The sequence below is a fragment of the Barbus barbus genome (assembly GCF_936440315.1).
Source record: "Barbus barbus genome assembly, chromosome: 5".
NCBI classification, from domain to species: Eukaryota; Metazoa; Chordata; class Actinopteri; order Cypriniformes; family Cyprinidae; genus Barbus; species Barbus barbus.
This window is the reverse complement of record NC_136733.1, coordinates 27,267,724-27,291,920: the sequence shown is the minus strand read 5'-3', so window position 1 is coordinate 27,291,920 and position 24,197 is coordinate 27,267,724. Positions and strand designations below refer to the sequence as shown.

The window sequence follows — 24,197 nt, the reverse complement described above, 5'->3', positions numbered from 1 at the left end:
CTCGATGATATGATCTAACATTTATCATAATGGCATCTTTTCAAGAAGTAATCTCTCAAGTGATCTAAACATGTCAATGCTCTTACCATGATTTTGTATAAAAATAGCAATTTGTTACCATCTAAAAACACCGCTTGTCTAGAACATTCAAAATCTTCCAGAAATATAGTTTATGTATCACGTGATCAAACTGGAATAGGCATGTTTCATTGAATGACCTACATACTATGTTGATGCAATCTGTTAAGCAAGACACAAAACAGTCAGTTGACACATCTAGGATCAATATAATTTGACGGAAATGATGTCTAAACACACTGTAGTATATTCTCTGGAACGTTTCAGAACTTTTCTGACTTTTGCTGGGTCACTTATGCAACAGCGAGGTGGCTTTTCCCACACTTGAGATTGAAACACTGGCCTTTGTTTTTGCTCGGAGTGTGCGCTAGTTAAACTCACTTTGATAAAAGTCAAGGTTGAAGGAAATACACACACAGCAGGATGTAGTTAGCAGAACCAGCTCCAGAAGTATGATTTAATGCTGAAGGTATGTGTTAGGAGTCATGCTCTAGAGCCCCTGATTGTCACACACATACAGGTCTTACGGTCTGTTAAAGTTTTCAGCACACAAACATACACAGTAAAACAGTCACTCAAATGTTCCTATTAAACTGCTGCTGAACTTTTATAAGTTTTGACAGCCAAGTCCACTATCAGCAGAGACACAGAGACATGATATAGTCATCTATCATATGTGTGCAAGGCAAGTCAAACGTGCCAAGACTAACAAACCCTGATTATTTTCTCTGACTCTTTCCAAATTATAGTTTGTTTATTATCTCTCACTTAGTGAATCCCACTTTTAACTTTGACCTAAAGAACCCATGTGTTATATAAGTGCTACTTAATTTGCATTTGGTTTTTTACTTTGAAGGTTGGCTCAGTTCATAAAAAGCAAGCAAACAAAAAGAGATGGTAACACTTTAGGGAACACGTTCACTATTTAACTAGGAGTTTCCCTCAATACACTGCTAATTTGTTGCTTATTAATAGTTAGTACAAACAATATGCCAGTAATATGCATGCTAATAAGCAACTAATTAATAGTGAGAATTGGACCTTAAAATAGTGTTACCAAAGAGATATTTAAAATTTATATAGTAATAATAGATATATATGTACACTATCGTGGAAAAGATTGGGGTCAAATCTTTTATGAATTTTCAAATATTTTGAAAATAAGTCTCTTAAGCTCACCAAAACTGCATTTATTGAAACATTATTACAATTTAAAATAACTTTTCAATTTTTAATACATTTTAAAATGTAGTTTATTGATGGCAAAACTGAATTGTCAGCAGCCATTACTCAAGTCTTCATTGTCACATGATCCTTCAAAAATCTTTCTAATATTTCCAGTTTGCTTTGTAACATTATGAATGACTTTCTTTTCACTTTGGATCAATTTAATGTCAATGTAGTGGATCAATTTTGAGTTATTATATACCACAGTGTATGTGCTAAAAATACACTCTCTTTTTCTCCCAAACTGCAGGCATACTGGATTTTCAGTGTCTAAAACAATGGCAGGATTGTTGTCCTGATAGGAATACTGTCCTTCTGGATGTGGCCTTCAAATGTTTATATGAAAAGACACTCTGAGCTAATGAAGAATTTTCCACAAGAAAGGAACAAAAAAGCGTCCTGACTTTATCCAATTGGATTGGTTTTGAATGCTAAGTGCGTTGTGATTTTTGTCTCTCCTTCACGTGTACAGTCCTTTCTTCCCTTCACCCTGCTGCAAGGTCTGTCTCTCTGTTGTTCGGGAGGACGCAGTGGGTCCGACATGTCTGCCAAACCCCCCATATACCTTAAACGACGAAGCCGCAAAGGAAAGAAGGAAAAGTTACGTGACCTTCTTTCGTCCGACATGATCAGCCCTCCGCTGGGAGACTTCAGACACACCATCCACATTGGCAGTGGCGGGGGCGCAGATGATCTTTTCGGTGACCTGTCGTTCCTACAAGGTAAATTTCACCTGTTACCAGGTCAAGAAGGTCACCAGGGGTCATACCAACTAAGTCGCACAGCGAGTGTAAGCAGTCACCCGCCGGCCTGTGAGAGCTCGCCGCTTTTGAAAAATGCCTTGTCACTTCCTATCATTGGAGGGGTGCAGGCGCTCACCCTTCCGGCCCCGACGGCCACAGCCCCTCTGACTTCAACAGCGACGGCAACCACTGAGGTCCCAACAGCACCGTCAACGACCCAATCACCCCCAACATCTCCATCTCTCGCTCCACCTCCCAAACCTCCCAGACTGCACCTGGAAGAGAGGAGCCTGTCACGGCATATGTCACTGCCTGCATCTCCGAACCGCTCTCCACTTCATTTACACACATATGAACAAAGTCCAGATCCTGAGGAAAATGAGAAATGTGTAAAGGATGGAGATGAGGAGGAAAAGCCCTATCTGTCCAACGCTGGCTCTATGCTTTCCCTCCATCTGGACTTGGGGCCATCAATCCTAGAGGATGTACTTCAGATCATGGACAACCAGATAACAGGGACATTCAGTGGGGGACTTACACCGAGTGGAAGACAAGAGATATATACCTGAAAGTGAACAAGAGTTCTGAGTCAAAGCTTGATGGTCCCTAAATGGACTAATCAATCTTTCTTCATGTATTAAAACAGTTTTCCCTCTGAGAAAACTCATTTACCTGCTGTACAGTTGCATTTTCTTGAGAATTTTGACATTTTATGCTCATCATACATATAATCTTTGGAAAAGACCTTTGGAAGCACTAGGATTAGATCTGTTCTATCATTGGATTTCTCTGGGTTCAAATGGAATTAATTTCTCTTCATTTTGGACTATAAGCTATATACCAATTCTGGCTACTCTTAGATACATTTTGAAACATCTGAAAGCATTTAAGCAAGCACATGTAAAACTACCTGCATTGTGTATGTACTATTACAGAGCAACACTACAGGAAAAGAAAAACTGACATTTTTCTCTTTCAAAGCAGCAATGACATCATCTCCCCCTCTGTGTTGTTGCAATTTGTGTAATCGGGTAAAAATGCGCAGCTCCTCCCTAATGATCTGGACACACACGCATGCCAGGAGGCCTCTGCATCTACACCCTGGGATTGTAACTTTCTCTTTTTGTTGGGAGTAGTTTTCATTGTTCCGAAACAGAAACCCAAAGGCTGTTTTTTTCACGGACCAGAAATATGGAATGCTTTCCTTTCATAAAATGCCCTTTTTTTTTTTACTGTGTTTGGTTGTTGTTGAAGTGTCTGCTGTCCCTCAGGCTTTGACAGATGATCACTTTTCTTTGGCAGCAGTGTTTTTTTTCTTTCTCTGACTTGAGTGGTGGGCCTTAAGGAAGGGTTTGTGTTATCTTGGTATCCCCCATGTAACTCACCCCGCATGGGTTAATAATGCTCTGCGCTTCCTGTTCACAGACCTATTAGTATTATTTTTTCAGATTATAAATTCAGATAAATAACTTGTAACCTTTTTTTTTATTAACTTAGCTCAAAGTGCATCAAACCGTCAACAAGGAGAGCTTAAAAGAGCAAACATTAGCAGAAATAGTCATAATGCAATCAACTTTATATGATGCCTTTGCACTGTAACAGCAATAACAAAATCTACTGTATTGATTTACACTCATAAGTTCTCATATTTAAAAAAAAAAATCAATTTGAGATTTGAAGCATTCTCATTTTCTCCTCTTCTCAAAAGCTTTGTTCCAAGTAGCTGTTTCTGAGAGTATTAAGTGGTTGTTTCTTTAAGATTCTTCATTCTTTATTTATTTTTCTTTGTTTCTGTATCTCACAGTTTCATCCTTACATTGTGAATTTCATTCTAAAGTTGAATCTATATCCAAAATCACAGTTATGTGCACTTAATTTTATTTTTTTTATATATATACATCTGATCTAAAAGCAGATTAATTGCACAGACAGACAAATTCCGTTTGGCTAAGTACTTATTTTTGTAAGAATAAGAACTTCATTACGCTAAATATTATAATACTGAACATGGACCTAAATGTTAAACATAGAATAAACAGATTTTATAACTAATCATAACTCTTAGTGTTTATTTAGAATTTTCTTAGACTACATTAACCAGAAATGTGTGACCTAAAAGTTCTTATAGCCACTTTACTGCTCAAATGATTTGAAAGAGACAATAAACAAAAAACAGTAAATAAAAGTACAATACCATTTCAAAGTTCCGACCGATAATAAACAATTGGGTATGTATAGATGGGTATGTGTAAGTATAAAGAAGCAGATGCATTGCTAAAAAAAACACACGTGTTAATAAGCATCTCTAAAATACTTTTCTGCTCCACCACAGCAAAATACTATGATCATTTGTGACCCTGCCTGTGAAAACCCAGCTAAAGTAATTTTTTTGGTGATTTACTATTTTCTGCATAAAATCATCCTTCATAAGGTAAAGAACATTCTGTGAAAATGTAACCTTGATATCTTTAATACTGACTGAGCAAGACCATGTCAAAGATTGAAATCATGGTGAAATTAATGGTTGAAATGTAATTTTGATGCTTGTTATCTCATAATTAGATTTTGAGACTGTAGCCTGGATTTCACAGACATGGTCACATTTATGTTGTTTAATGTTAATGCTATTTTCAGTTTGTGAAAAATACAGACTTGGATTATTACTGCATTTTAGATTAAACTGAAAATGTGATGTTCTTACATTTATTGGCATGACTTATTTCACAAATACATTACATTCCTGGCAAAGACTTTTTTTTTAGACTGAAGGGGAAGCAGCTGCATCTCTGTGAGGAATATTATAGCATTGCTGCTTTATCAATAAAAGTGAATCATTAATGCCTTTGATTACACGTTAACCCTGTGTCATGTGCCTCTACAGCACCTGTTCAGATCTGCACCAGCAGACATTTTTGCCCACGTGTTGTCTTTTATTGGGCTTTATTTGGTCAGATTTTGTACTAGATGTTAAGTGGATGTTTGCTGCTGGTGCTGCACACACTACAATAGACTTACAGGATAAGACAGAGACAGAAACATAATGATGAATAAATGCTGATTTCTGATCCAACAGTGAAATCTCTCTCTCTCTCTCTTTTATTTGCTCATATACACAAAAGCAGTCAAAAATTGCATGCTTTATGTGATAACATACAGATTTGTACTGACTTATCCTATGTTAATGCAAAAGAATTCCCTAGCTAAGAATGAAATTATTATGGGTGTAAAAAGAGCAGAACTGCAGGTCAGTGCATGAGTGACTGTTATTACCGCTCTTACCTGTGACACACTTTTTTCATCGCAAGTCTTAGCATGCATGCCTTTATTTCTTCTATCTGTTTTGAATACAAGCAATGTCTTGAATTTGCTATTTTGAACATATACCTTGTGGCTGAAACCCTTGCTTGTGGTTGTGTGTGTGTGAGGCTCATTAAGAGTTTGAGAGTGTGTCTGTGTACTTATTTGCAGTAGCTCCTCTATTTTCTGCACAGGCCCTGGGAATCTTTCCAACTGGCTTTATTAACACAGAGCAGCCCAAGTCCCTGACCTTACGATCACAATACCATGGGAACACCAGCGAGAAAGAGAGGTGGGAGCAGTTGGAGAGAGGAAAGGAGTATGGAAGGAAAAGGGTTGAGGGAAGGTGAATGAGGGCCAGCATGAAGGAAAAGAAGGAGTGAAGATTTGCAGAAGAGCAGATATTTTGGTATCAAAAAGAAGACCGTTGATAACAATCCACAAATTATTTATTGTGAAAACACATGGTTGCACTTTCATACACATTTCATCAAAAATCAGGAGGGGGAGGCTCCTACAATCAACTCAGACTAAAGGAGATCATCATAACCAGCTGATCTGCATTCTGATAGTGATTGTTATAAATCTTAACTTAAACTAACGTGTCACAGCATATACTGGCTTAGTACTGGTTTAGCTTGCTGCTGTTTTCAAGTAATCATTTTTGGCCAATCCTCTGTTTTGCAAATCCATATTTAAAGAGATAGTTCACCCCAAAAAAAAAAAAAAAAAAATTCTTATAAATTACTCACCCTCATAATGTTCCAAAACTGTACGACTTAATTTTTACTGTTGAACACAAAAGGATATTGTTTGAAAATTATTTGTCTTTTCTTTCTCCAGGCAATTAAATTCAGCATGGACCAATGTTCTTTGAATCCAATTGACTTTCATTTTATGGACAAAAACAGTTCTTCAAAGACATCCCAGCTAATAAAAAATGTATTCCAAGAACATTTTGGTAATGTTTCCATTAATTAGTAACTAATGGTTTCCATTAGTTATGGAAACATTATTTCTGAATGTTCTCTTAAAAATTCAAAATGTTAAGTTTTAAAAATGTTTTTCTTGGTTGTGCAAATGTTAGACAAACTCTTAAGTGAACATAATTATTTTGCAAAACGTTATGGGAATGTTCTCTGAATTATGTATAAGTAATATTTTTGTGCTAAAGTTTTGAACATACTTTACACTTTAAACATACATTCTATTAATGTCACTGGAAGAATGTTTGTTCATAACTTTGAAAGAACGTTCGGATAACATTCCCTGTTAGCTGGCATAATGGCGAGTAAATGATGACTTTGGGTAAACTATCCTTTTATCAGACCTAAAATGATCAGACCTATAGATACAAGTACCAGTAGAATTTCTACTGCTGATTTGTGCTTAGCCTGTTCCTGGAGCTTGCATTTAAAAATCAAAACTAATCTGGCTGAACCTTAAAATGGATAGTTTTCAGTGTACAGGGTGTGTGCATGTACATCATGTGTGTGTGATTTCTCTGTTTTAAGAGGGAAATGCAGCCCTTATATCACAGACTTGCTCTAATGTGCTCCTCCTCACTCCCATACTAAGAGAATGTAACCGATAATAACCACCCAGGCAGCATCTGAGAACGCACGCACACATATAAAAACATTTCCATGGAATATTCTGACAGTGCTCTGAGGAAGGGAGGATACCGAAAGTATTCACTATGTGTTCTGCTACTTCAGTGCAGCCTTTGTGAGCATGTCAAAGGCTTTGCTCTGTGTGTGGCTACTATTCACAACCTGTCAGTTGTAATTGAGAAAGACCAATAAAGGAGGGAAAGCAAAAGAAAAAGGAGAGAACAGATTAAGAGGTTTGGAGAGGCTGAATAAAAAGTTGTTTGTTATACACTTAAAATAAAAATGGTCTACACAAGAAAGATTTACATGAATATAGTATCTCTTTACAAAAAAAGCAATGCTTGTGGGTTGTGTCTGTGTTCAGCTGAGAACAATTTCCACAACATTGACATTAAACTAGGACTAATCAGATTTACAATAGCCTTTTCTATATGTTCTCCAGACCTTTTCAGCACTCTTAACAAAAACTTAAGCCAGCTGCTGAGGCCCCAGACCAGCATATCAATCAGAGATCCAGATAATATCCATTACAAGAGGAAGAAGGGGTCCAGTCGAGATTTCCTAGTTTTTGGTGAATTCAGACTCCGCTTGTGTTTCCCAGCTCACAATTACAAATTTGATTTATATTTAATTAATTTATCCTAATATTTAAACCTAACTCATCACTGACACTCATCACATCTTTTGTGACCCTTACCATTGAGTAAAAAGCAGTTGAGACATCAATGTCATTATGTTATTATGTCAGATTGACAGTTAGCGCCACCTCGTGTCCATTCGTGAACAGTACAACATAATGACTTTAACTTGGGTTTACCTGTTTACAAGTGAGTGTTAATATACTAAATATAATATTTTTTGTAATTTGCAATACAGCTAAGTAAACAAATTATAATTACAATAGGCTAGAAGCCTATATCGTTTAAGTCTAGAACTTATTTAGCTGTATACATATCAATATATCAACAAAAATTACAGTGTTTTTTTTCAGCTTTATAAAGTGAAAAAAGAATTGGTCTATAAATGTTGGTCAGTTTTATTAAAAGAAGGCCTATTCGATATGACTCGTGCACTAGGCCTATTTAAGTCTTCTGAAGGCATAGTTGTGTGACAAATATAGACGGAAATTGCATTCGTTGTTTGTTGACTACATTACATCCACCGATTCACGAACGAGTCATTGAGTCATTTGAGTTGGATCTTTTCAATGAATTGATTGATCTAGTTCCCAATTAGGCCTGTTTTGTTCGGACACGAATCGGACAGACCTTGTGTTTAACTCATGACTCAATTTCAATCTCTTTCTGAAACAACGCTTCAGAAGATATATCACGAAATAGTTTGAACCGCTTTTATGATACTTTTTGCGTCCTTTTGTCTTTAATAGCAACCAGTACAATATTTAAACTTGATCTTTTTGTGCTTCATAAAAAGCAAGTCGTTAGAGTTTAGAAAGACAACTAATTAGCAACCGCAACTTCCAAAACAAGACCAATATATATTTTTGGATGATTTATTATCATTAATATTATTTATTATCAATTATTTATTACCAATAAACGAGCCTGCAACATATTTAACTGAAACCACTCTTTTATCTGAAAAGCAAAAACAGAAGCTATTTTACAAAAATTAGCAAACTGCAACAAAAAAACAAAACTCATCTCCAATCACCTGTGAGCAGAATAGGATTGGAGAGATGGAAAAGGACAAAAGCACAAGAGCTTCAAAGGGGAGCTGTAATATAGCCACATAGTTATAGCCTAAAACATAGGGGTCATTCTTGGGCCATCAATGTGGCAATATTTGTTTTGAATTAATTATAAAGAATTCCAAGCACACCACAAAACTGTTTGTCCTCACAGCTATATACAGAGGGAAAGTGCTTTATTTTGAGGTCAAAAACAGAGTTTTCCTACCAATTAAAATAAAATAATGTATACATAACTATAAAATAAATGACATAAAAAACTAAATGCCAAATAAATATTATATAAAAATATTATATTAAATTATAATATACATTATATTAAAAAGGAAATATTATATTCTATAATATTATTAAAAATGTTATAAAAAATTAAACTGTCATTTATGTGTATTCGTGAAGTCAAAAGGTAATCTAATAATGTGGTCTAAATTTAAATGTTAAAAAAATAAATAAATTTTAAGACATCTTGCCATACCAGGCTATCGAGCCAAATGTATTTACTCAGTATTAGGATATGACTACTTGTTTTTTTATTACAGAACCGTGATAATTAATACATTAAAAAAACATAGTAAAAATGAGGCTAAAAGAAAGTCATCCCACTCCTCTAGGTCTGCTTCTGTTCTTTTTGAATGTGATTTTTCTCCAATGAGGGGCGAAGGATTTGGCAAATTAAGCTACGGCACTTTTATATTATTGCAATGACTGGCAGACAGAGTGTCAATCAAATCATTGGCAAATACGGCGAACATAAATAAAGAAACGAAGTTGCTTGTCAGATTTCCCTAACAAGCAACCATATTTTTTTTAAATAAACCCAAAAAACAGCAACCCGTGACCAGGGATTGTTTCACGCAACTTTACAAATAAAGAAGCACAAAGTCGCTTATAATACGCGGACTTGCAACTGTGACTGTATCACGAAAGCTTGGCCCTCACGCGCCCTCCTCCTGAACGCCCCTGACCCGCGACCTTCCTCTAAGGTGCTTCCTTTTGCGCAAGCGCAGAACACCCGCTGTAAGCTCAATAGAGCCAAGATGGCGGCGGTGGTGGAGAATGTTGTCAAGCTGTGAGTATTTTCTATCCTTATTTGACTACATATGAGATTTCCATGTTGAACTATGATATGTAACTTTGATGTAATAACACAACGTGATGGGCGTTTGAATAATTTACTTAAAGAGAGCTAAGGACACGTGTTTGACAAGGTTATCCGAGCTCTGTTTAAGTTAGCTGTACTAGCAGCTGCCGTGTCCCGCTGGTGTTAATGCTTCAGTTAGCTTCCGTCTTTCAGCATGATCAAGGAGTAAAGCATGTAGGAGGCTTTTCTGTTCCTCTAATGAGTGTGTTTATGTCAGTGGTGCCATAAAGTGCCACGGGGACCATGTTAAGGCGCTCAAAAGTTTGATTCAGTTGCTTGTCAGTGCTTTTGTTGCTTGGTTATTCTGCTCAGTTCAGTTTTGGAAGCAGCAGCTGTCAGTAAATTTTATTGGATTGCAGTTCTGTCATGTGTGGATGTGAACACGACAGACTCATATCACTCATTTTGAAGCAGGTTACATTTACCTGATGCATTTTATTTAAGTTATAAGCTAAATAGTTTGCTCTGCCTGAAAGTTATTTCCATTTATATAACCAATGATATACTTACTATATCATGTAGCTCTTTATGTTTTTGCTACATCAAACTGTCCTGAAACCAGGAAGTGCGTTTGGTGAAAATTGGGCTGTTAAGTGCCTGTGTTCTTTCATTTAAAACACAAAATTACCTGTTCAATAAAGAGCTTTTAGAAGAAGGGCAGTGAAATGGTTAAAGTTTCTGACCGACTTTGACAGCCCTGGTAGCTCCTAGAAACACAGTTCCTTATTCAGCTCTCACTTTATTCTGACTCATGAGTTGAGGACACAGTAGCCAAATCCACAAAAGTTAGAAAAGGGAACCGAAAACAGGATTTGCACTTCAAAACCAGCCAAGAATTGTGTTCGAGTCTATTGAAATTTCTGTGATTGGAACTAATAGAATACCAACTAGTAACAGTTTAATAAATTGTCCGCTAGTAACATTAATTTTGCAGTATCAAACACCCTTACTCTGAAGCCCTGTATACAGCTGCTTGAACATCTGTATTGGTGGTTCAATATTAAGTGGCTCCTGTGATCACTTGTCATATTGTTTGATATATAGGCCTATTTCTAGAATTATTTATTTTTTTCCTAAACCAGTCAAGTTGCCAGCCCTAAACCGCTACTCTCCTGCTGGTTTTATTGTTCAATCAATCACACAGTCACCTATCAACAAAAGGGTGGAGAGTAGGCATTGGGTGGATCCTATCTATCAGCCACAGAGTATTTTTAGTATTGTTCATACTAAAAAAAATAGAAATGTTTTTTGTAGTTTTCATGTTAGATTTAGTTTTAATCATTGTTACAGGCTTTTGTTATTCACATTGTTTTTATTAGTTTCTTTTATTTTTAAAATTTTCTGTTTAGCTTTCATTTATTTTTATTTGAGTATTTCCACTTAACACAATTTATTTCATTTAGTTGCCAAAGCAACATTATCATTTTTGTTACATATAATTTTTTTCATCTAAAATCTGCCAAGACTAAAAGTAATTTGAAAAATATATATACATTCACAGCATTCAGGTGGTTTACGGTTGTGCATTTATAGTCATTTTACAACGTAGCTCATCCGATATGAAATTAGTCTTAATGTTTTAGCATTTTGGCAGGTGAATATGTGGTTATTTGCTGTTGTTCAGTTCAACAGTTCAATGTGATCACATTTCTGATTCTGACTACCTCTGAATATGGTTTGACACTGGACCTCAATTACACCTGGATTTGGTGCTGTCTATTAAGTGGATCTTAATAGCAGGTGTTCGTGTGGTCAGAGTGTCTGGTTTGTAGAATATGCTTTTCCACTGAGCAAGAGTCTTTTGAAGCGACAGCTCTGTGTTTTGGCGTCTTTAAGGCAGGCGATCATCCCAGGGCTATTTTGTTGTCTGGGCTGTAAACCCCTCAGAGCTCTTGGTTCTAACACACTAAAGCTTTAAGCTTTTGTTTCATCCTCTGTGACGTCAACGCCCGTCTGTGCTCTAATCTCTCGGGCTTTAGCTAGCCTGTGCTCTCTCCGGGCTCTTAGTGGTTGCCGTGGTGACAGGCGGCAGTAGCACCTGCTAAGTGGTTGGAGTGAGAGAGTTACCATGACTGAGCTGCATGCCTGCAAGAACTCCTGCTGTATACAAACACACACACGGGTGGCTAAGCTGAACAGGGTTGAGCTGGTTTCAGGGCGGCAGTGGTGGGGTGTGTGTTGCCACACTATTGCTTGTCCCTGGCAGAAAATGACTACTTTAGACTCTGTGAGTTTCAAAAAAGCACCTCTGGTTAAACTTTTAATTCAGGCTGTTGCATTTACCGTTGGCCTTGTTTCTCTGTCTGTAGGCTGGGTGAGCAGTATTACAGGGACGCTATGGAGCAATGTCACAACTATAATGCCCGTCTGTGTGCAGAGAGGAGCGTCAGGATGCCCTTCCTCGATTCTCAGACAGGTGTCGCCCAGAGCAACTGCTACTTCTGGATGGAGAAACGGCACAGAGGACCAGGTGAGACACACTCACTCACAGTGGTCTGTTTACAGCAGTGTTTCCCAAACACTGTGCTGCGGCACACTAGTGCAGTGGTTTTCAAACTTTTTTTTAAGAGTGACCCAATTTTTTTCTTTTTAAATTGCCGGCGACCCATATATACACTGAACAAAATTATAAACGCAACACTTTTGTTTTTGCTCCCATTTTTCATGAGCTGAACTCAAAGATCTAAGACTTTTTCTATGTACACAAAAGGCCTATTTCTCTCAAATATTGTTCAAAAATCTGTCTAAATCTGTGTTAGTGAGCACTTCTCCTTTGCAGAGATAATCCATCCACCTCACGGGTGTGGCATAGCAACATGCTGATTAAACAGCATGATTATTGCACAGGTGTGCCTTAGGCTGGCCACAATAAAAGGCCACTCTAAAATGATATATAGATATAAATATATATATATATATATAGATAGATATGATATAGATATATTATATTACGTAGGCAACTGCGCTACAGACCGATCTTGAATTGGATGCTCTGTTCCAAAATCAAATCACTGTCTGTGCTTCTGAAATTAGTCATATTCATATTAATCATATTTTGTCCAGTCCATAGTTATGATTAACACAATGTCATTGCAATATTGAGAGAATATGCGGATGTCACTTCTGAAAGTTTGTTGCAAGCACGCCACATTGGTCCTCTTAGCAGCATGGAAAACAAAACTTTTATTCAAATTCTGAATGGAGAATAGGCTATATCAGGGACGGACTTAGTGATTTGGGGGCCCTAAGCAAATTTCAGGTACGGGGCCCCACCACAATAACTATAAAGCTCTTTTACACGTAACCCTTATATTGTTCGCTAGCTCTCTCTCTCTGTTATAGTTATAACTATTATTTATTGTAACTATTTCCCCTTCACAACCTAAGTAGCCTAAATATTTAGTCAACCAGATGCTGTTCTAAAGCCATATTAAGCTACCTTATTTTCGGATTACAAAAGACATTATATAAAAAAAAATGCTTGCACTTGTCCATTTAATGAATTGTAAACTTCTTCAGTCTTTTTCCAAAAAGGATTAAAATGTCATAAAAATTATCCCATGCAACTCGTTCCGTATTCCAAGTGTTCTTAAGGCATATGATAGGTTTCTAATTCCGTTAATATCAATTAATCTGTCAACAGGGCACAATTAATCTCTTATTTACATCACCTCTACACTTGATTATAATCAGAGGATTCGCGTCGCGAGCTTCCAGAACTCTGGACTGAACAAGAACACTCGCGTTCTGAGCGGTGAGTGGATTATGACTCACTAAAACTCCTCTGATTGGCCATTGTGATATAGAAATCAACAGATAGGCTATGTCTCTGATTTGCTACAGAGCGCAAACACAAATACACATTTGATTCTGAGCTTATGCGGCTGCTGGTTACTTTCGTTTTGTTGTTTGTTTATTTAGTTGCTGCTTTCCTGAGTCTTGAACTTGGTTACATACATAGGTTTTCATGTGAGGTTTTCATCCTGGTGAGGCGACCCATTTTTTAAGCCCCGCGACCCACTGCGAAAACCACTGCACTAGTGTGCCGTGACAGGCTATCGGATGTGCCTTGGAAAATTATCAAAAACTTCCTTATCTCCATTGTATTCCGTTATTATTATTTTAAATCAGTGCTATTGGTCATCGTTATGTCTGTTTGTGGGTTTTACAAATATTTAACCAATGAAAAGCATTCAAAAGAGCTTGTGACTAAACCTCGTAAAGCCATTGGATCCTCAAATTGTCAGTCAACCCTCATAACTCCACCCCGCCACCATTCAGAATGAAGCGCCACGATGCGCAGTTTGAAGACAGACGTCTACTACTTTGCAGTGCAAGGGTAAATAAAGAACTGATGTTTAAATAAGTACAGCGTTTCCTTTACTCAAGAAACGCTGTCTATAAAGGCTAATTTTTTGTTTAAAGGGCAGAGAAGAGTCTTAGCATTTGCTGTCTAGTTCTAGCCAATACACTTTTGTGCGTTTTACATATCCTGTGCATAGCGGTTCGTCTTTTATATCGTGAGATTTTGGCCAAGTGTATTAAACAACAACAGAAACTTGAGTGCCCATATAGCTACAATAAACTTTATAACCTGCAAACTGATTAAAACGTGATGCTGTTAATTTACTGCCTCAGTTGCGGCCGTTCTAATGATGGACATAACACCGATCTCATGTCATTCATTTGTCAAAAACCTTGTTAACTCCATTTGAGTATGATTATCGGGAAATAAGGTCGTGTCTGATCGTATATATATAAAGCCAAAATACCAACTCTGATGACGCAATGTTTAATTATTGGGAGAAAAAAAACAAAAAAACTTTTCCACTTACTATTTTTATATCTTTTTTTTTATAATGCTTAGATTTTTTACATATCAAAACTGTGCTGCGGCAGAAAAAAGGTTGGGAAACACTGGTTTACAGAACAGAATTGGGTTTTGTAGTGTTGGCAGTATACCAAAATTAGTTCATACAAATACAAGTTAATTATTAAATAAATGAGATTAAATTATTTTTTAAATCAAGCTTTAATATGCTTATGTAATGTTTCAAGTAAACAGTACATATATAACAATGTAATCACTATCAGTGTATCAATTTCTTTTATGTATGCGCACATGCATACACATATTACATTACACAAATGCTTGTCAAATAAGTAAATACTAATAAATTACCTTTCTTGTCAGTATTATTGTTGTCCTTGATTATGCCAATATTAAATAATTACACTGCAAGGCCTAATGTACTTGTTTGTTTGTTTTTTAAACGTGTGTTTTTAGTGCCTTACCTCATTTTCACGTAAGACATGACTGACTCTGTATCTTTTTCATGTCTCTCTCCCCAAAGGTGTTGCCCCAGGTCAGTTGTACACATATCCAGCACGACGCTGGAGAAAGAAGAGGAGAGCTAACCCTCCAGAGGACCCTCGTCTAGCCTTCTCATCTCTAAAGCCCGGTACGCAGCCACTCACATCCTCTGTCTAATAAAAATATAGAGATGTTGTTTGTGGTTGTTTTTTGTAATTCTCTGTGCGTAGGCCATTCATAGATTTGTGTTTAAGTATTTATGTCTCAATTTAATGTAATTAAATTAAATTGTATGTTTTGATGACATTTCTATCCATCTCTGTGCAGTTGCCTATGGATGTGAATGTGCGTGTGTATGTTTCAGAGCTGGATCTGGGGCTTAAGAAAGATGTTTTCTCCAGTGATGGCAGCAGTTTAGAGGCACTTCTGAAGGGAGAGCCTGTGGAGAAAAGATCTGGGTTGGAGCTCCGCTCAGCGGAAGAGGAGCCCAGCTCTACAGAGTACTCTTCAGGGGGACTAAACCCCAGCAGCAGGGTCCGTAAGGTACTGAGAAAACAGCTTATGATTTTGATTGGAGCTGTCACTGTTTTTCATTGAAATCTCGCCTTAAGTTATTCTGTCTGATTGGTTTTCACCCTTTTGTGTGTAGAGAATTTTGGAGCCAGATGATTTTCTAGATGATCTGGACGATGAAGATTATGAAGAAGATACTCCAAAGAGACGGGGAAAAGGCAAGGGAAAGGTGAACTCTTGATCTTATAAACTTGCATGCATGTGCATAGCATTTACACACAACGTAAGTGGTTTCAACAAAACACCTCTAAAAGCTTACATTTATGATTAAAAACGGTTTCACAGGGTCGTGGTGTCAGCAGTGCTCGGAAGAAGTTGGAAGCAGCAGCTGCTTTGGAGGATCGAGACCGACCGTACGCTTGTGACAGTGAGTCATATACAGCATTCAAGGAAACCACATGACTCAGCCTCCTGACCTCTCGGTGATCTCATCTGGAGATCGACTTCTCTTTGCTATAAAAAGGCTGAGCTGTACTGTAACACATCCAGTCACAATCAAAGATCTGTGTCACTCCTTCTCAGCAAAACTGTCATCATGAGCTTCACCACATGAAAGCTTGCAAAAAAACAAATATGATCATTTTCCAGGTTGTCCATCATCTGACACACTGAACTTGAGAATAATTTGTCACTTAGTTCTTTCTTGTCTACTCATGAAACCAGAAGTACAAAAATAAATACATTTTGTTGAAAACAAAAAGCATATTCCTTTATACTATATGCTGTGGTTTACCAATCCCACATATAGCCTGATTAAACTAGTAAATTAATCTTGTAAACCAGAGGACAGTTTCTACTTGATATCCATTTGGTTTCAGGTTTCGTGTTGTACTTTCATAGTTCTGGATCTCTATTCTCTGCATTTGTGTCTTTGCCCTTAAATGTGTCATGATACTGTGATGCAGATGTTCTTTATGAGTTTATTTTTCCTGATTTCCTGATTATTGTTGTCAGTCTGTGAGTCTTTCTGTCTTTCTTTCTCTCCTTTTTCTTTCTCTTTTTCTCTCTTTCAGACACTTTCAAACAAAAGCATATTTCAAAATCTTCCGAAAGAGGTATATTGCTCTCTTTTTCTATCTCCGTCTAGTTCTCCTTTCCTCATTCCCTTTGCCTTTCTTTTCTTTCCCCACCCGCTCATGTCTTGGTTTCCCTCTTTCTCTTTATTTTGTGTGCATTGCAAACATGATTTGTGCCTGACAAGATTGCACTGAACTTTTATGAAACTAGGGGTTATTGATGGCTACATTTTACACTTTCTTTTTTTTTTTGCGCAAGTTAAACTGCCTGAACAGCGTTAAGTGTGACAGCAGCTTCAAAGGAAGACTTTTTCCACAGAATTAATTTCTTTTTCCCCCGAAACAAGCTTTATTGCTTCTGGGCCATGTGATGTTCAGACACGTTCAAGCGGGTTGTTTGTGGCAGCATGACATAATATTACTTCCCAGACTGAGGTGGTCTCATTGTGAACTGTTTGAAAAGCACTTTATACTTACAACTTTCTGTTACTAACAATTTTCTCACATGGGTCTGATAAGTATCAGCAGGGACATGGCGATAAAATATTACACTACTGTTCAAACGTTTGGGGTCAGAAAGACTTTTAGAAAAAGAAAAAAAATCTCTTTTGCTAACCAATATTGTATGTATTTGATTACAAATACAGTAAACAGTAACATTATTGCAAGTAATATTATTAAAATTTAAAATAACCATTTTCTGTTTTAATATATTATAAGATGTGGTTTATTCTTGAAATGAAAAGCTGAATTTTACTCTAGTTTTCAGTGTCGCGTGATCCTTCAGAAATCATTCTAGTATGCTGATTTGGTGCTCAAAGAAACATTTATTTTTGTTATCAATGTTTATATCAATGCATTATTTATTTTAATAGAAATCTTTTGTAATGTAAAAACTTTTACTGTCACATTTGTTCATTTTAATGCATCCTTGCTTAAAAAAAGAATTAATTTCTTTCAAAAAGAATCTTACTGAACTCCAATTTGAACAGTAGTGTATATCCATGTCTAGCTCCCAATACAGCAGTATTGCAATTGGTTTGTTGAGTATGTAGTTAATCAGCTGTGATGCATTTCAATCTTTTATTAGACTTCAGTGCTTTGTGCTATTATGTTCTTTAGTATATAATTGATTGTACTCTACATTTCTCCTCTTTGCACACTCGCATACTCCTTTTTCACAAATCATTTTCTAAGAAACGTATCTTAATTAGCTATTGTTGTCACAAAAAATGACAGTACTTTGATATATATATATATATATACACCCCCCCCCCCCCCCAAGTTAATTTGAATTGCCTGAAATGTAAATTGCTTCTCTTTATCTCCCTCTATTATTCACCTCTCTTTGTGCTTCATTACCTGCTCTGTGTTGTCTCTCTGTAACTCTCTCATTTCTAAGTGTTTTTTTTTTTTACGTCTTGTAATACTCATCCTTCTCTTCATCTCCAGATCACTCCCTGTTTTTCTCATTCCTTATCTGATTAGACTGAAATAGTGCCTCTGCTTTTAAGTTGCCAAAGGGCTCCCATTTCCTGAATGTGTAGTGCTTATGGTTTTAAAGGGATAGTTCACTCAAAAGTGAAAGTTGTGTCGTCATGCACTCACCATCATGTTGTTCTGACCAAATAGCTTTCTAGTGTTGAAAACGAAAGGAGTTATCTAACAGAACGACCAAGCTGCTCTTGTTCAGTGAAATTGTCCAGCTGTTGGTCCCTATTTGCTTTCACTGTATTGGAAAAAAAAAGGCGCTTGGTTCTATGCAAGGAAATAAGTAATACCATTCTGGAACGACACGGCTGAGTAAATGACAGGTTGTTCATTTTGTGGTGAACTATTCCTTTTGTTTAAGTGGAGAATATTGGGCGATCTTATTAGCAAGCATATTAACATTTGCCATGCTGTTGAAGAATGAGAATTAATGAGCATCTGGAGAGCCAGGAACGGTGGATTGAACTCTCATGCATGAGAGAGCTTATGGTGTGAAGCAGTAGTGCTCCATGTGCTAAAGTACAGATGATGTTTCAGTGCATAATGACAATTACAGGTGCTTATAACCCATGATTGTGCTCTGTGTGTGTGTGTGTATGTGTGTAGTCTGTGGGAAGCGCTATAAGAATAGGCCTGGTCTCAGTTATCATTACGCCCATTCTCACTTGGCTGATGAGGAGGGGGAGGAGAAAGATGAGATGGACATTCGCGAACCAACTCCACCCCGACAAGACGAACCAAAGAGTAAGCAATTAATCACAGACTCTGGTAGCCAACTGAACAGAGGCCATTTAACTGTCACTTTAAATGGTATGAAATATTTTACACAATCTATTTCCAATAAAACAAAGTAAATTTCTTCTAAACTGACTGGTTGGCACAGTGTTGGACACTTTGGATTTGTTTCAAAACCATGTGAAGTGCTTTGCCTGCCTTCTAAGGTGGCGCTTTAAATGAAAGCTTGTAAGTGACCAGTTTGGAATGCTTTACGTAGGCAGCATCTCACAGGACCTTAAAATGCCAGCTACGTGAAGGTTAACGAAGTTTCAAACAAATGTTTTAGCTTCTAGGGGTAGTGTTGTATGTTTAATTTTCACTGAATGCTGTGAGTGATAATGGGTATTCTGTTCTCTTTCTGTCTGTTCTGTCAGCTCCTAAGAAGGGCCCAGATGGTTTGGCTCTGCCAAATAACTACTGTGATTTTTGTTTGGGAGATTCCAACCTAAACCAGAAAACCGGCCAATCAGAAGAGCTCGTGTCCTGCTCAGACTGTGGCCGTTCTGGTAAAACAGCCACACATACGTTCACCTGCTTGCTTGCTTTGGATTTTTCTCGACCAAATTATCATTGACCGATTCTCTGTTCTCAGGTCACCCCTCGTGTCTGCAGTTCACTCCAGTGATGATGGCTGCTGTGAAAACCTATCGCTGGCAGTGCATTGAATGCAAGTGCTGTAATATCTGTGGAACATCAGAAAATGATGTGAGTTTGTTTACCACTATCCAGCCATAAAAATGTATCAACTGTAGTTTACCTCCACAGGGAAGGCAATTAGTGTGTAAAACGATTCCCTCCCTCGGTTTATTATGCATCCCTATTTGGATTCTCTGTGAAGTAGTTTCTTATGCTTTGCTACAGGACCAGCTGTTGTTCTGTGATGACTGTGATCGAGGTTACCACATGTACTGCCTCTCGCCCCCTATGTCTGAACCGCCTGAAGGTAAAGCAACATGCAATAATACACACCACTGTTAAAGTTTGGGGGTACATTGTTTTTTTTTGGTAATTAATACCTTTTATTTTGCCAGAATGCATTAAATTGATTAAAAGTGACAGTAAAAACATTATAATGTATAATTTCTACTTCAGATATATTCATATAAATTCCATCAAGTTTTCTGTTCATCAAAGATTTCCTGGTTTCAGGTTTCCTCCAAAAATTAACTGTTTTTAACAGTGATGATAAAATGAAATGTTTCTTGAGCACAGAATCAGCATATCAGACTGATTACTGAATGATAAGACTGCTCATCAAAAGACATAGAACTGACTTGAGACTGGAATACATTGTGACAGTTGCCCAGATTTTGGCCCTGATTTGCAGTCTGGACAGGTTGAATCTGAACAGATTTGAGTTGACAGATTTCAAAGAAAAAACCACAGTGTATAGTAATCACAGACTATCTTTTTTTTTTATAGCTTCAGACTATGAATCCATCCAGTCAGAGGATATAAGACATGATTGATATTTTGAGCTGATTTTAGAACGCATTGTTTTCATTTATCATGTGTCTTCCTAGCACATGGACATGTGACGTGTGATCCTCGGTCGTTTAGTGTATGATGCCTAGTGTTTTTAAAACTTGTAAGATTTTAAATCAGATTTTAAAAGTCGTGTAGTGTATTTCAGCCAGTATATAATGCTAAATACCGTATTGACCCGAATATAAGACGACCCCCCTTTTTCAAGATGTACCTTTTGGAAAAGGCTTTTTGAAAACCAAATCTTGTGTGAAAATTTTTTTTTTTTTTTTCCTATTTTACTTTTTGTTTTGAATGTATGGTAAATACTGGTAATATGTACCAACGATCACATTTAAAATATACACTTTTTGATATTCCATAAAAATAACAGGTAGCCCATCTGAATTATATAACAATTAGGCTATCCATCTCATAGTAGTCTACCAAAAGTTTGTTATCAGTAGAAGTGAAATCTTATTGTAGCCTTCAAATCTGTCTTGCGTTTTAAAATCACTTACAGAGGAAGTTTAGTCCCATCAGGCTAACATGATAGTCACGACTCCTGCATCTGTAAGCTTTTCTTTTTCTTTTTTCACTTGCGATCTTCTAACATTATTACAACACACAATATATTTCATATTTGTTGGCACACTTGTTTTAGGTGTATTTGGCACCACCTATTGTTGTGGGTGTGTTATTGACATGTCAAAGTCTACCTGAATATAAGACGACCACGTTTTTCATATGTAGTTCCAAGAAAAAAACATTGTCTTATATTCGATTCAATACGGTAATAAAGGGGTCCATTTAGTCCAAAGAACAATATGAAGGAGATATGTTTATTTATCTTATATCATATATAAGTGAATGATATAATCATCATACGACAAGTATTATCACAAGTGAATAAGTGCATTGTTTTATTCTTTACAGGAAGTTGGAGTTGTCATCTGTGTTTGGCCCTCCTGAAAGAGAAGGCCTCTATATACCAGAATCAGAATGCACCGCCCTCATGATGGCCTTTTTGGAAAGACAGACCCTCTTTCTCATAGTTCCCTCCAAGATTGGTCTGTTCAGTTTAAGCAAACGAAACGGGTCGAACAGAAGTTGTAGTGGAACAGAAAAGGGACAACCACCTTACCCAGGCCCGCAGACGCAAATGGAGGGAGAGAAAAAGAGAGGGAGTGAGAAAAAGTGTGCCCTCCTTCTCTTAGTTCTCTTTCACATCTCAGCAGGTTTGATCTCAGTATGACTGTTACACAGTTCCAAGTTTCAAACTACCCCTGCTCTTTGTTTTCAACTATTAGCCCCCCACAACTAACACAGTACTTCCATAGCAAATGTCAAAGCCAGTCAGAAACTCTCTTGACCCTTACAGCAATACATACTTGGAGGAAGTTACTATGAGAATATTATGACTCTGTTTTTGAGTTCCTGCTCATATTAAACCTGATATTTCCACCCATTTCTGCAGACACTGTTTAACAGAAAAAGAATTAGCTGCAGCTTATATCAGCCACAATAAATATAGCATATTCAGCCATATCCAAAATACTCTGTACTGACACTGTGCTTAACACGGAGAGGAATAGTTGAAACCAATCAGCATGCCAATGCTTGTTCATAATAAGCAAAATAGAAAAGAAACAATAATGTGTTTTTGTATATTTATAAATTTGTATAGCATATAAAAGAGTGCCGTATTTAAGATTTTAAACAATAGAAATGGTTCATTATTATTATGGGAGTTGCTTGGGGATTTTTTAGTGTAATGATAGCATCTGTATATGCCACTGAAGCACAGAGTCTAGCAGTCAGTGTGTTACCCGTTTACTAACTAATGGGTTAATGGTGCAGGTAAGGGTAGTGATTTTAAATTATATTTTTATATTGTTATTCATTTTTGCAGTTTTAGACGTTCCTAAGATGTTCAGAAATCGGTTAAAATTTTGTTAAAGATGGTTAAGACGTCAGGTAAATGAGAAAAGGGATTGAAAGAGAGGACTAAAAAAGAAAAAGTCCAGTATAAAAGAACGTCCAGAAACTATTGTAACTGTTGGCAATTAATTGAGATATAGAAAAATGTATTGCAGGCTACGCTGAGATCAGTTTGTGGATGTTCATAGTTAGATTCTGCCAAGAATGGTAAATCCCTTTCAAAGGAATTCTGAAGGATTCGCTGTTAAGTCCATGAAAGATTTCTATAGTGTAAGGAAATATGTGGACAAAAACTTCAATGCCAGAATTGTCATGTTTACTGTGATGACATTTCATTGATTACAGCCATACATATGACATAAACATATTCTTTTATTAAATTGCCAGCTTGTGTAGGATATTGAGCAAAAGTTCTTCTGGCACTCACAAAGCGAAAGGTCTGCCTCTGGACATGAGCTGTTAAATAACAGACTTTCAATTTTTCTGAAGAAAAAAAATTAGTAATACCCAGAAACCAGCATTGAAAATTAGAGATATCAGAATGACTTTGAGTGTCACATGCCTGGTTAGCCTGTAAATTCATTTTAGTATGGCTTAACTGAGAGACTGCTTTTAGTCCTTTAATCTGAGGTCTGTATTGGCATCTTTATGGCATCAGATATGAGCCATTTAACTTAAATTTTTAAGAAAACTGGTAAAATTGTCATCTCTTAAAGGGATAGTTCACACAAAAATGAAATTGTCATCACTTACTCACAAACCGGTATAACTGTCTTGTGTGGAACATAAAAGGAAATGACAAATGTCATGCTTTGGTCACCTTTGATAAAAAATATAGTTTGGTTCCCAATATCAACTTTCTTCAAAATATCTTTTAGCGTTCCACAGAAAATAGTAAGTCAGACAGCTTTTGAATGGCATGAGGGTAACTAAATGGTGATGGAATTTGAATTTTTTTGGCTGATCTATACCTTTAATTAGGGATTGAATTATGGTAGTGAAGACAATACAATACAGATGTGAAGTGTGGTATTTGCTGAATTTGCCAGAGCTTAGTTTGACTTCCTAGAGCAAGCTGAGGCAGATATACAGCCTGCGTCAAATGTTCCCCTATTTTCCTGTCTTCTATTGCCATTTACCTTCACAATCCAGCCAAAACTTCCTTTGTTTAAAGAATAAATCTAGAGCACTGCACGCAGTTGCCTCGTTTAACCCTGTTCTTTGTAAATGTATACTGAATGAAGAAATGAATTGACCTGAGATGAGTTCTGTGTACTCTGTAAGTCTTCAGTTTCAAAAGAACTGCAGACCTCCATAAAGGTTTAGGCTTATATCAGATACTGATACATTAATTATTGTCATGGCATTCATAACATGTACAGGATCTTATCATTGTTTTATTTTTCATTCTCAGTTTAGTTACTGCATGTCTACCTTACATGGTGATTTATACATAACATAACATTTAGCTTACACTCACTCTGTTGTACTCTCACGGTACCAGCATAGTAAATGTTTATGGGAAATTTGATAACTTAGCTTTATGGTATCAGCCAACTAACTATAATGAAAATATAACAGTTTACTTTCCTGATTTTTTTTAAAACTACACCCTTTATCTAAAGTCAAAGTGGCCATTTTTTTTTTTCTTTTTCTTTTTGTAATTTAATTTTGCTTTGTTTGAAAAAAAAAGGAAAAAAAAGTGTTTGTTAGGTTGGTTTTGGGGGATCCATTTGTTGTTGCTTTTTTTTTTTGGTGTATGGTACACTTTTTTTTTTTTTCCCAAAGAAAAATAAAACTCACATACCATA

General features: G+C 36.7%; 2 protein-coding genes across 6 annotated transcripts in view; both read left to right on the top strand.

Moving 5' to 3' along the window:
- LOC306870271 (cdc42 effector protein 2-like) overlaps positions 1-6,054 on the top strand; it is an 11,833-nt gene extending 5,779 nt beyond the window's left edge. For both annotated transcript variants that reach the window (XM_079417440.1, XM_079417441.1), the window contains exon 4: positions 1,556-6,054. In XM_079417440.1, the coding sequence (XP_079273566.1) occupies positions 1,847-2,617 (771 nt within the window). In that variant the 5' untranslated portion in view covers positions 1,556-1,846 and the 3' untranslated portion in view covers positions 2,618-6,054. The remainder of the gene's footprint in view (positions 1-1,555) is intronic.
- LOC306870270 (zinc finger protein ubi-d4-like) overlaps positions 1-24,197 on the top strand; it is a 27,660-nt gene extending 3,463 nt beyond the window's left edge. The window contains exons 1-12 of one of the 4 annotated variants that reach the window (XM_079417436.1): positions 9,690-9,738; positions 12,120-12,280; positions 15,165-15,272; positions 15,489-15,667; positions 15,774-15,866; positions 15,983-16,064; positions 16,711-16,752; positions 18,811-18,948; positions 19,356-19,487; positions 19,574-19,686; positions 19,843-19,924; positions 21,382-24,197. In XM_079417436.1, the coding sequence (XP_079273562.1) occupies positions 9,707-9,738; positions 12,120-12,280; positions 15,165-15,272; positions 15,489-15,667; positions 15,774-15,866; positions 15,983-16,064; positions 16,711-16,752; positions 18,811-18,948; positions 19,356-19,487; positions 19,574-19,686; positions 19,843-19,924; positions 21,382-21,464 (1,245 nt within the window). In that variant the 5' untranslated portion in view covers positions 9,690-9,706 and the 3' untranslated portion in view covers positions 21,465-24,197. Of the gene's footprint in view, positions 1-9,689; positions 9,739-12,119; positions 12,281-15,164; positions 15,273-15,488; positions 15,668-15,773; positions 15,867-15,982; positions 16,065-16,710; positions 16,753-18,810; positions 18,949-19,355; positions 19,488-19,573; positions 19,687-19,842; positions 19,925-21,381 lie in introns of those variants that run through there. The other 3 variants (XM_079417438.1, XM_079417437.1, XM_079417439.1) reach the window with 3 other exon arrangements.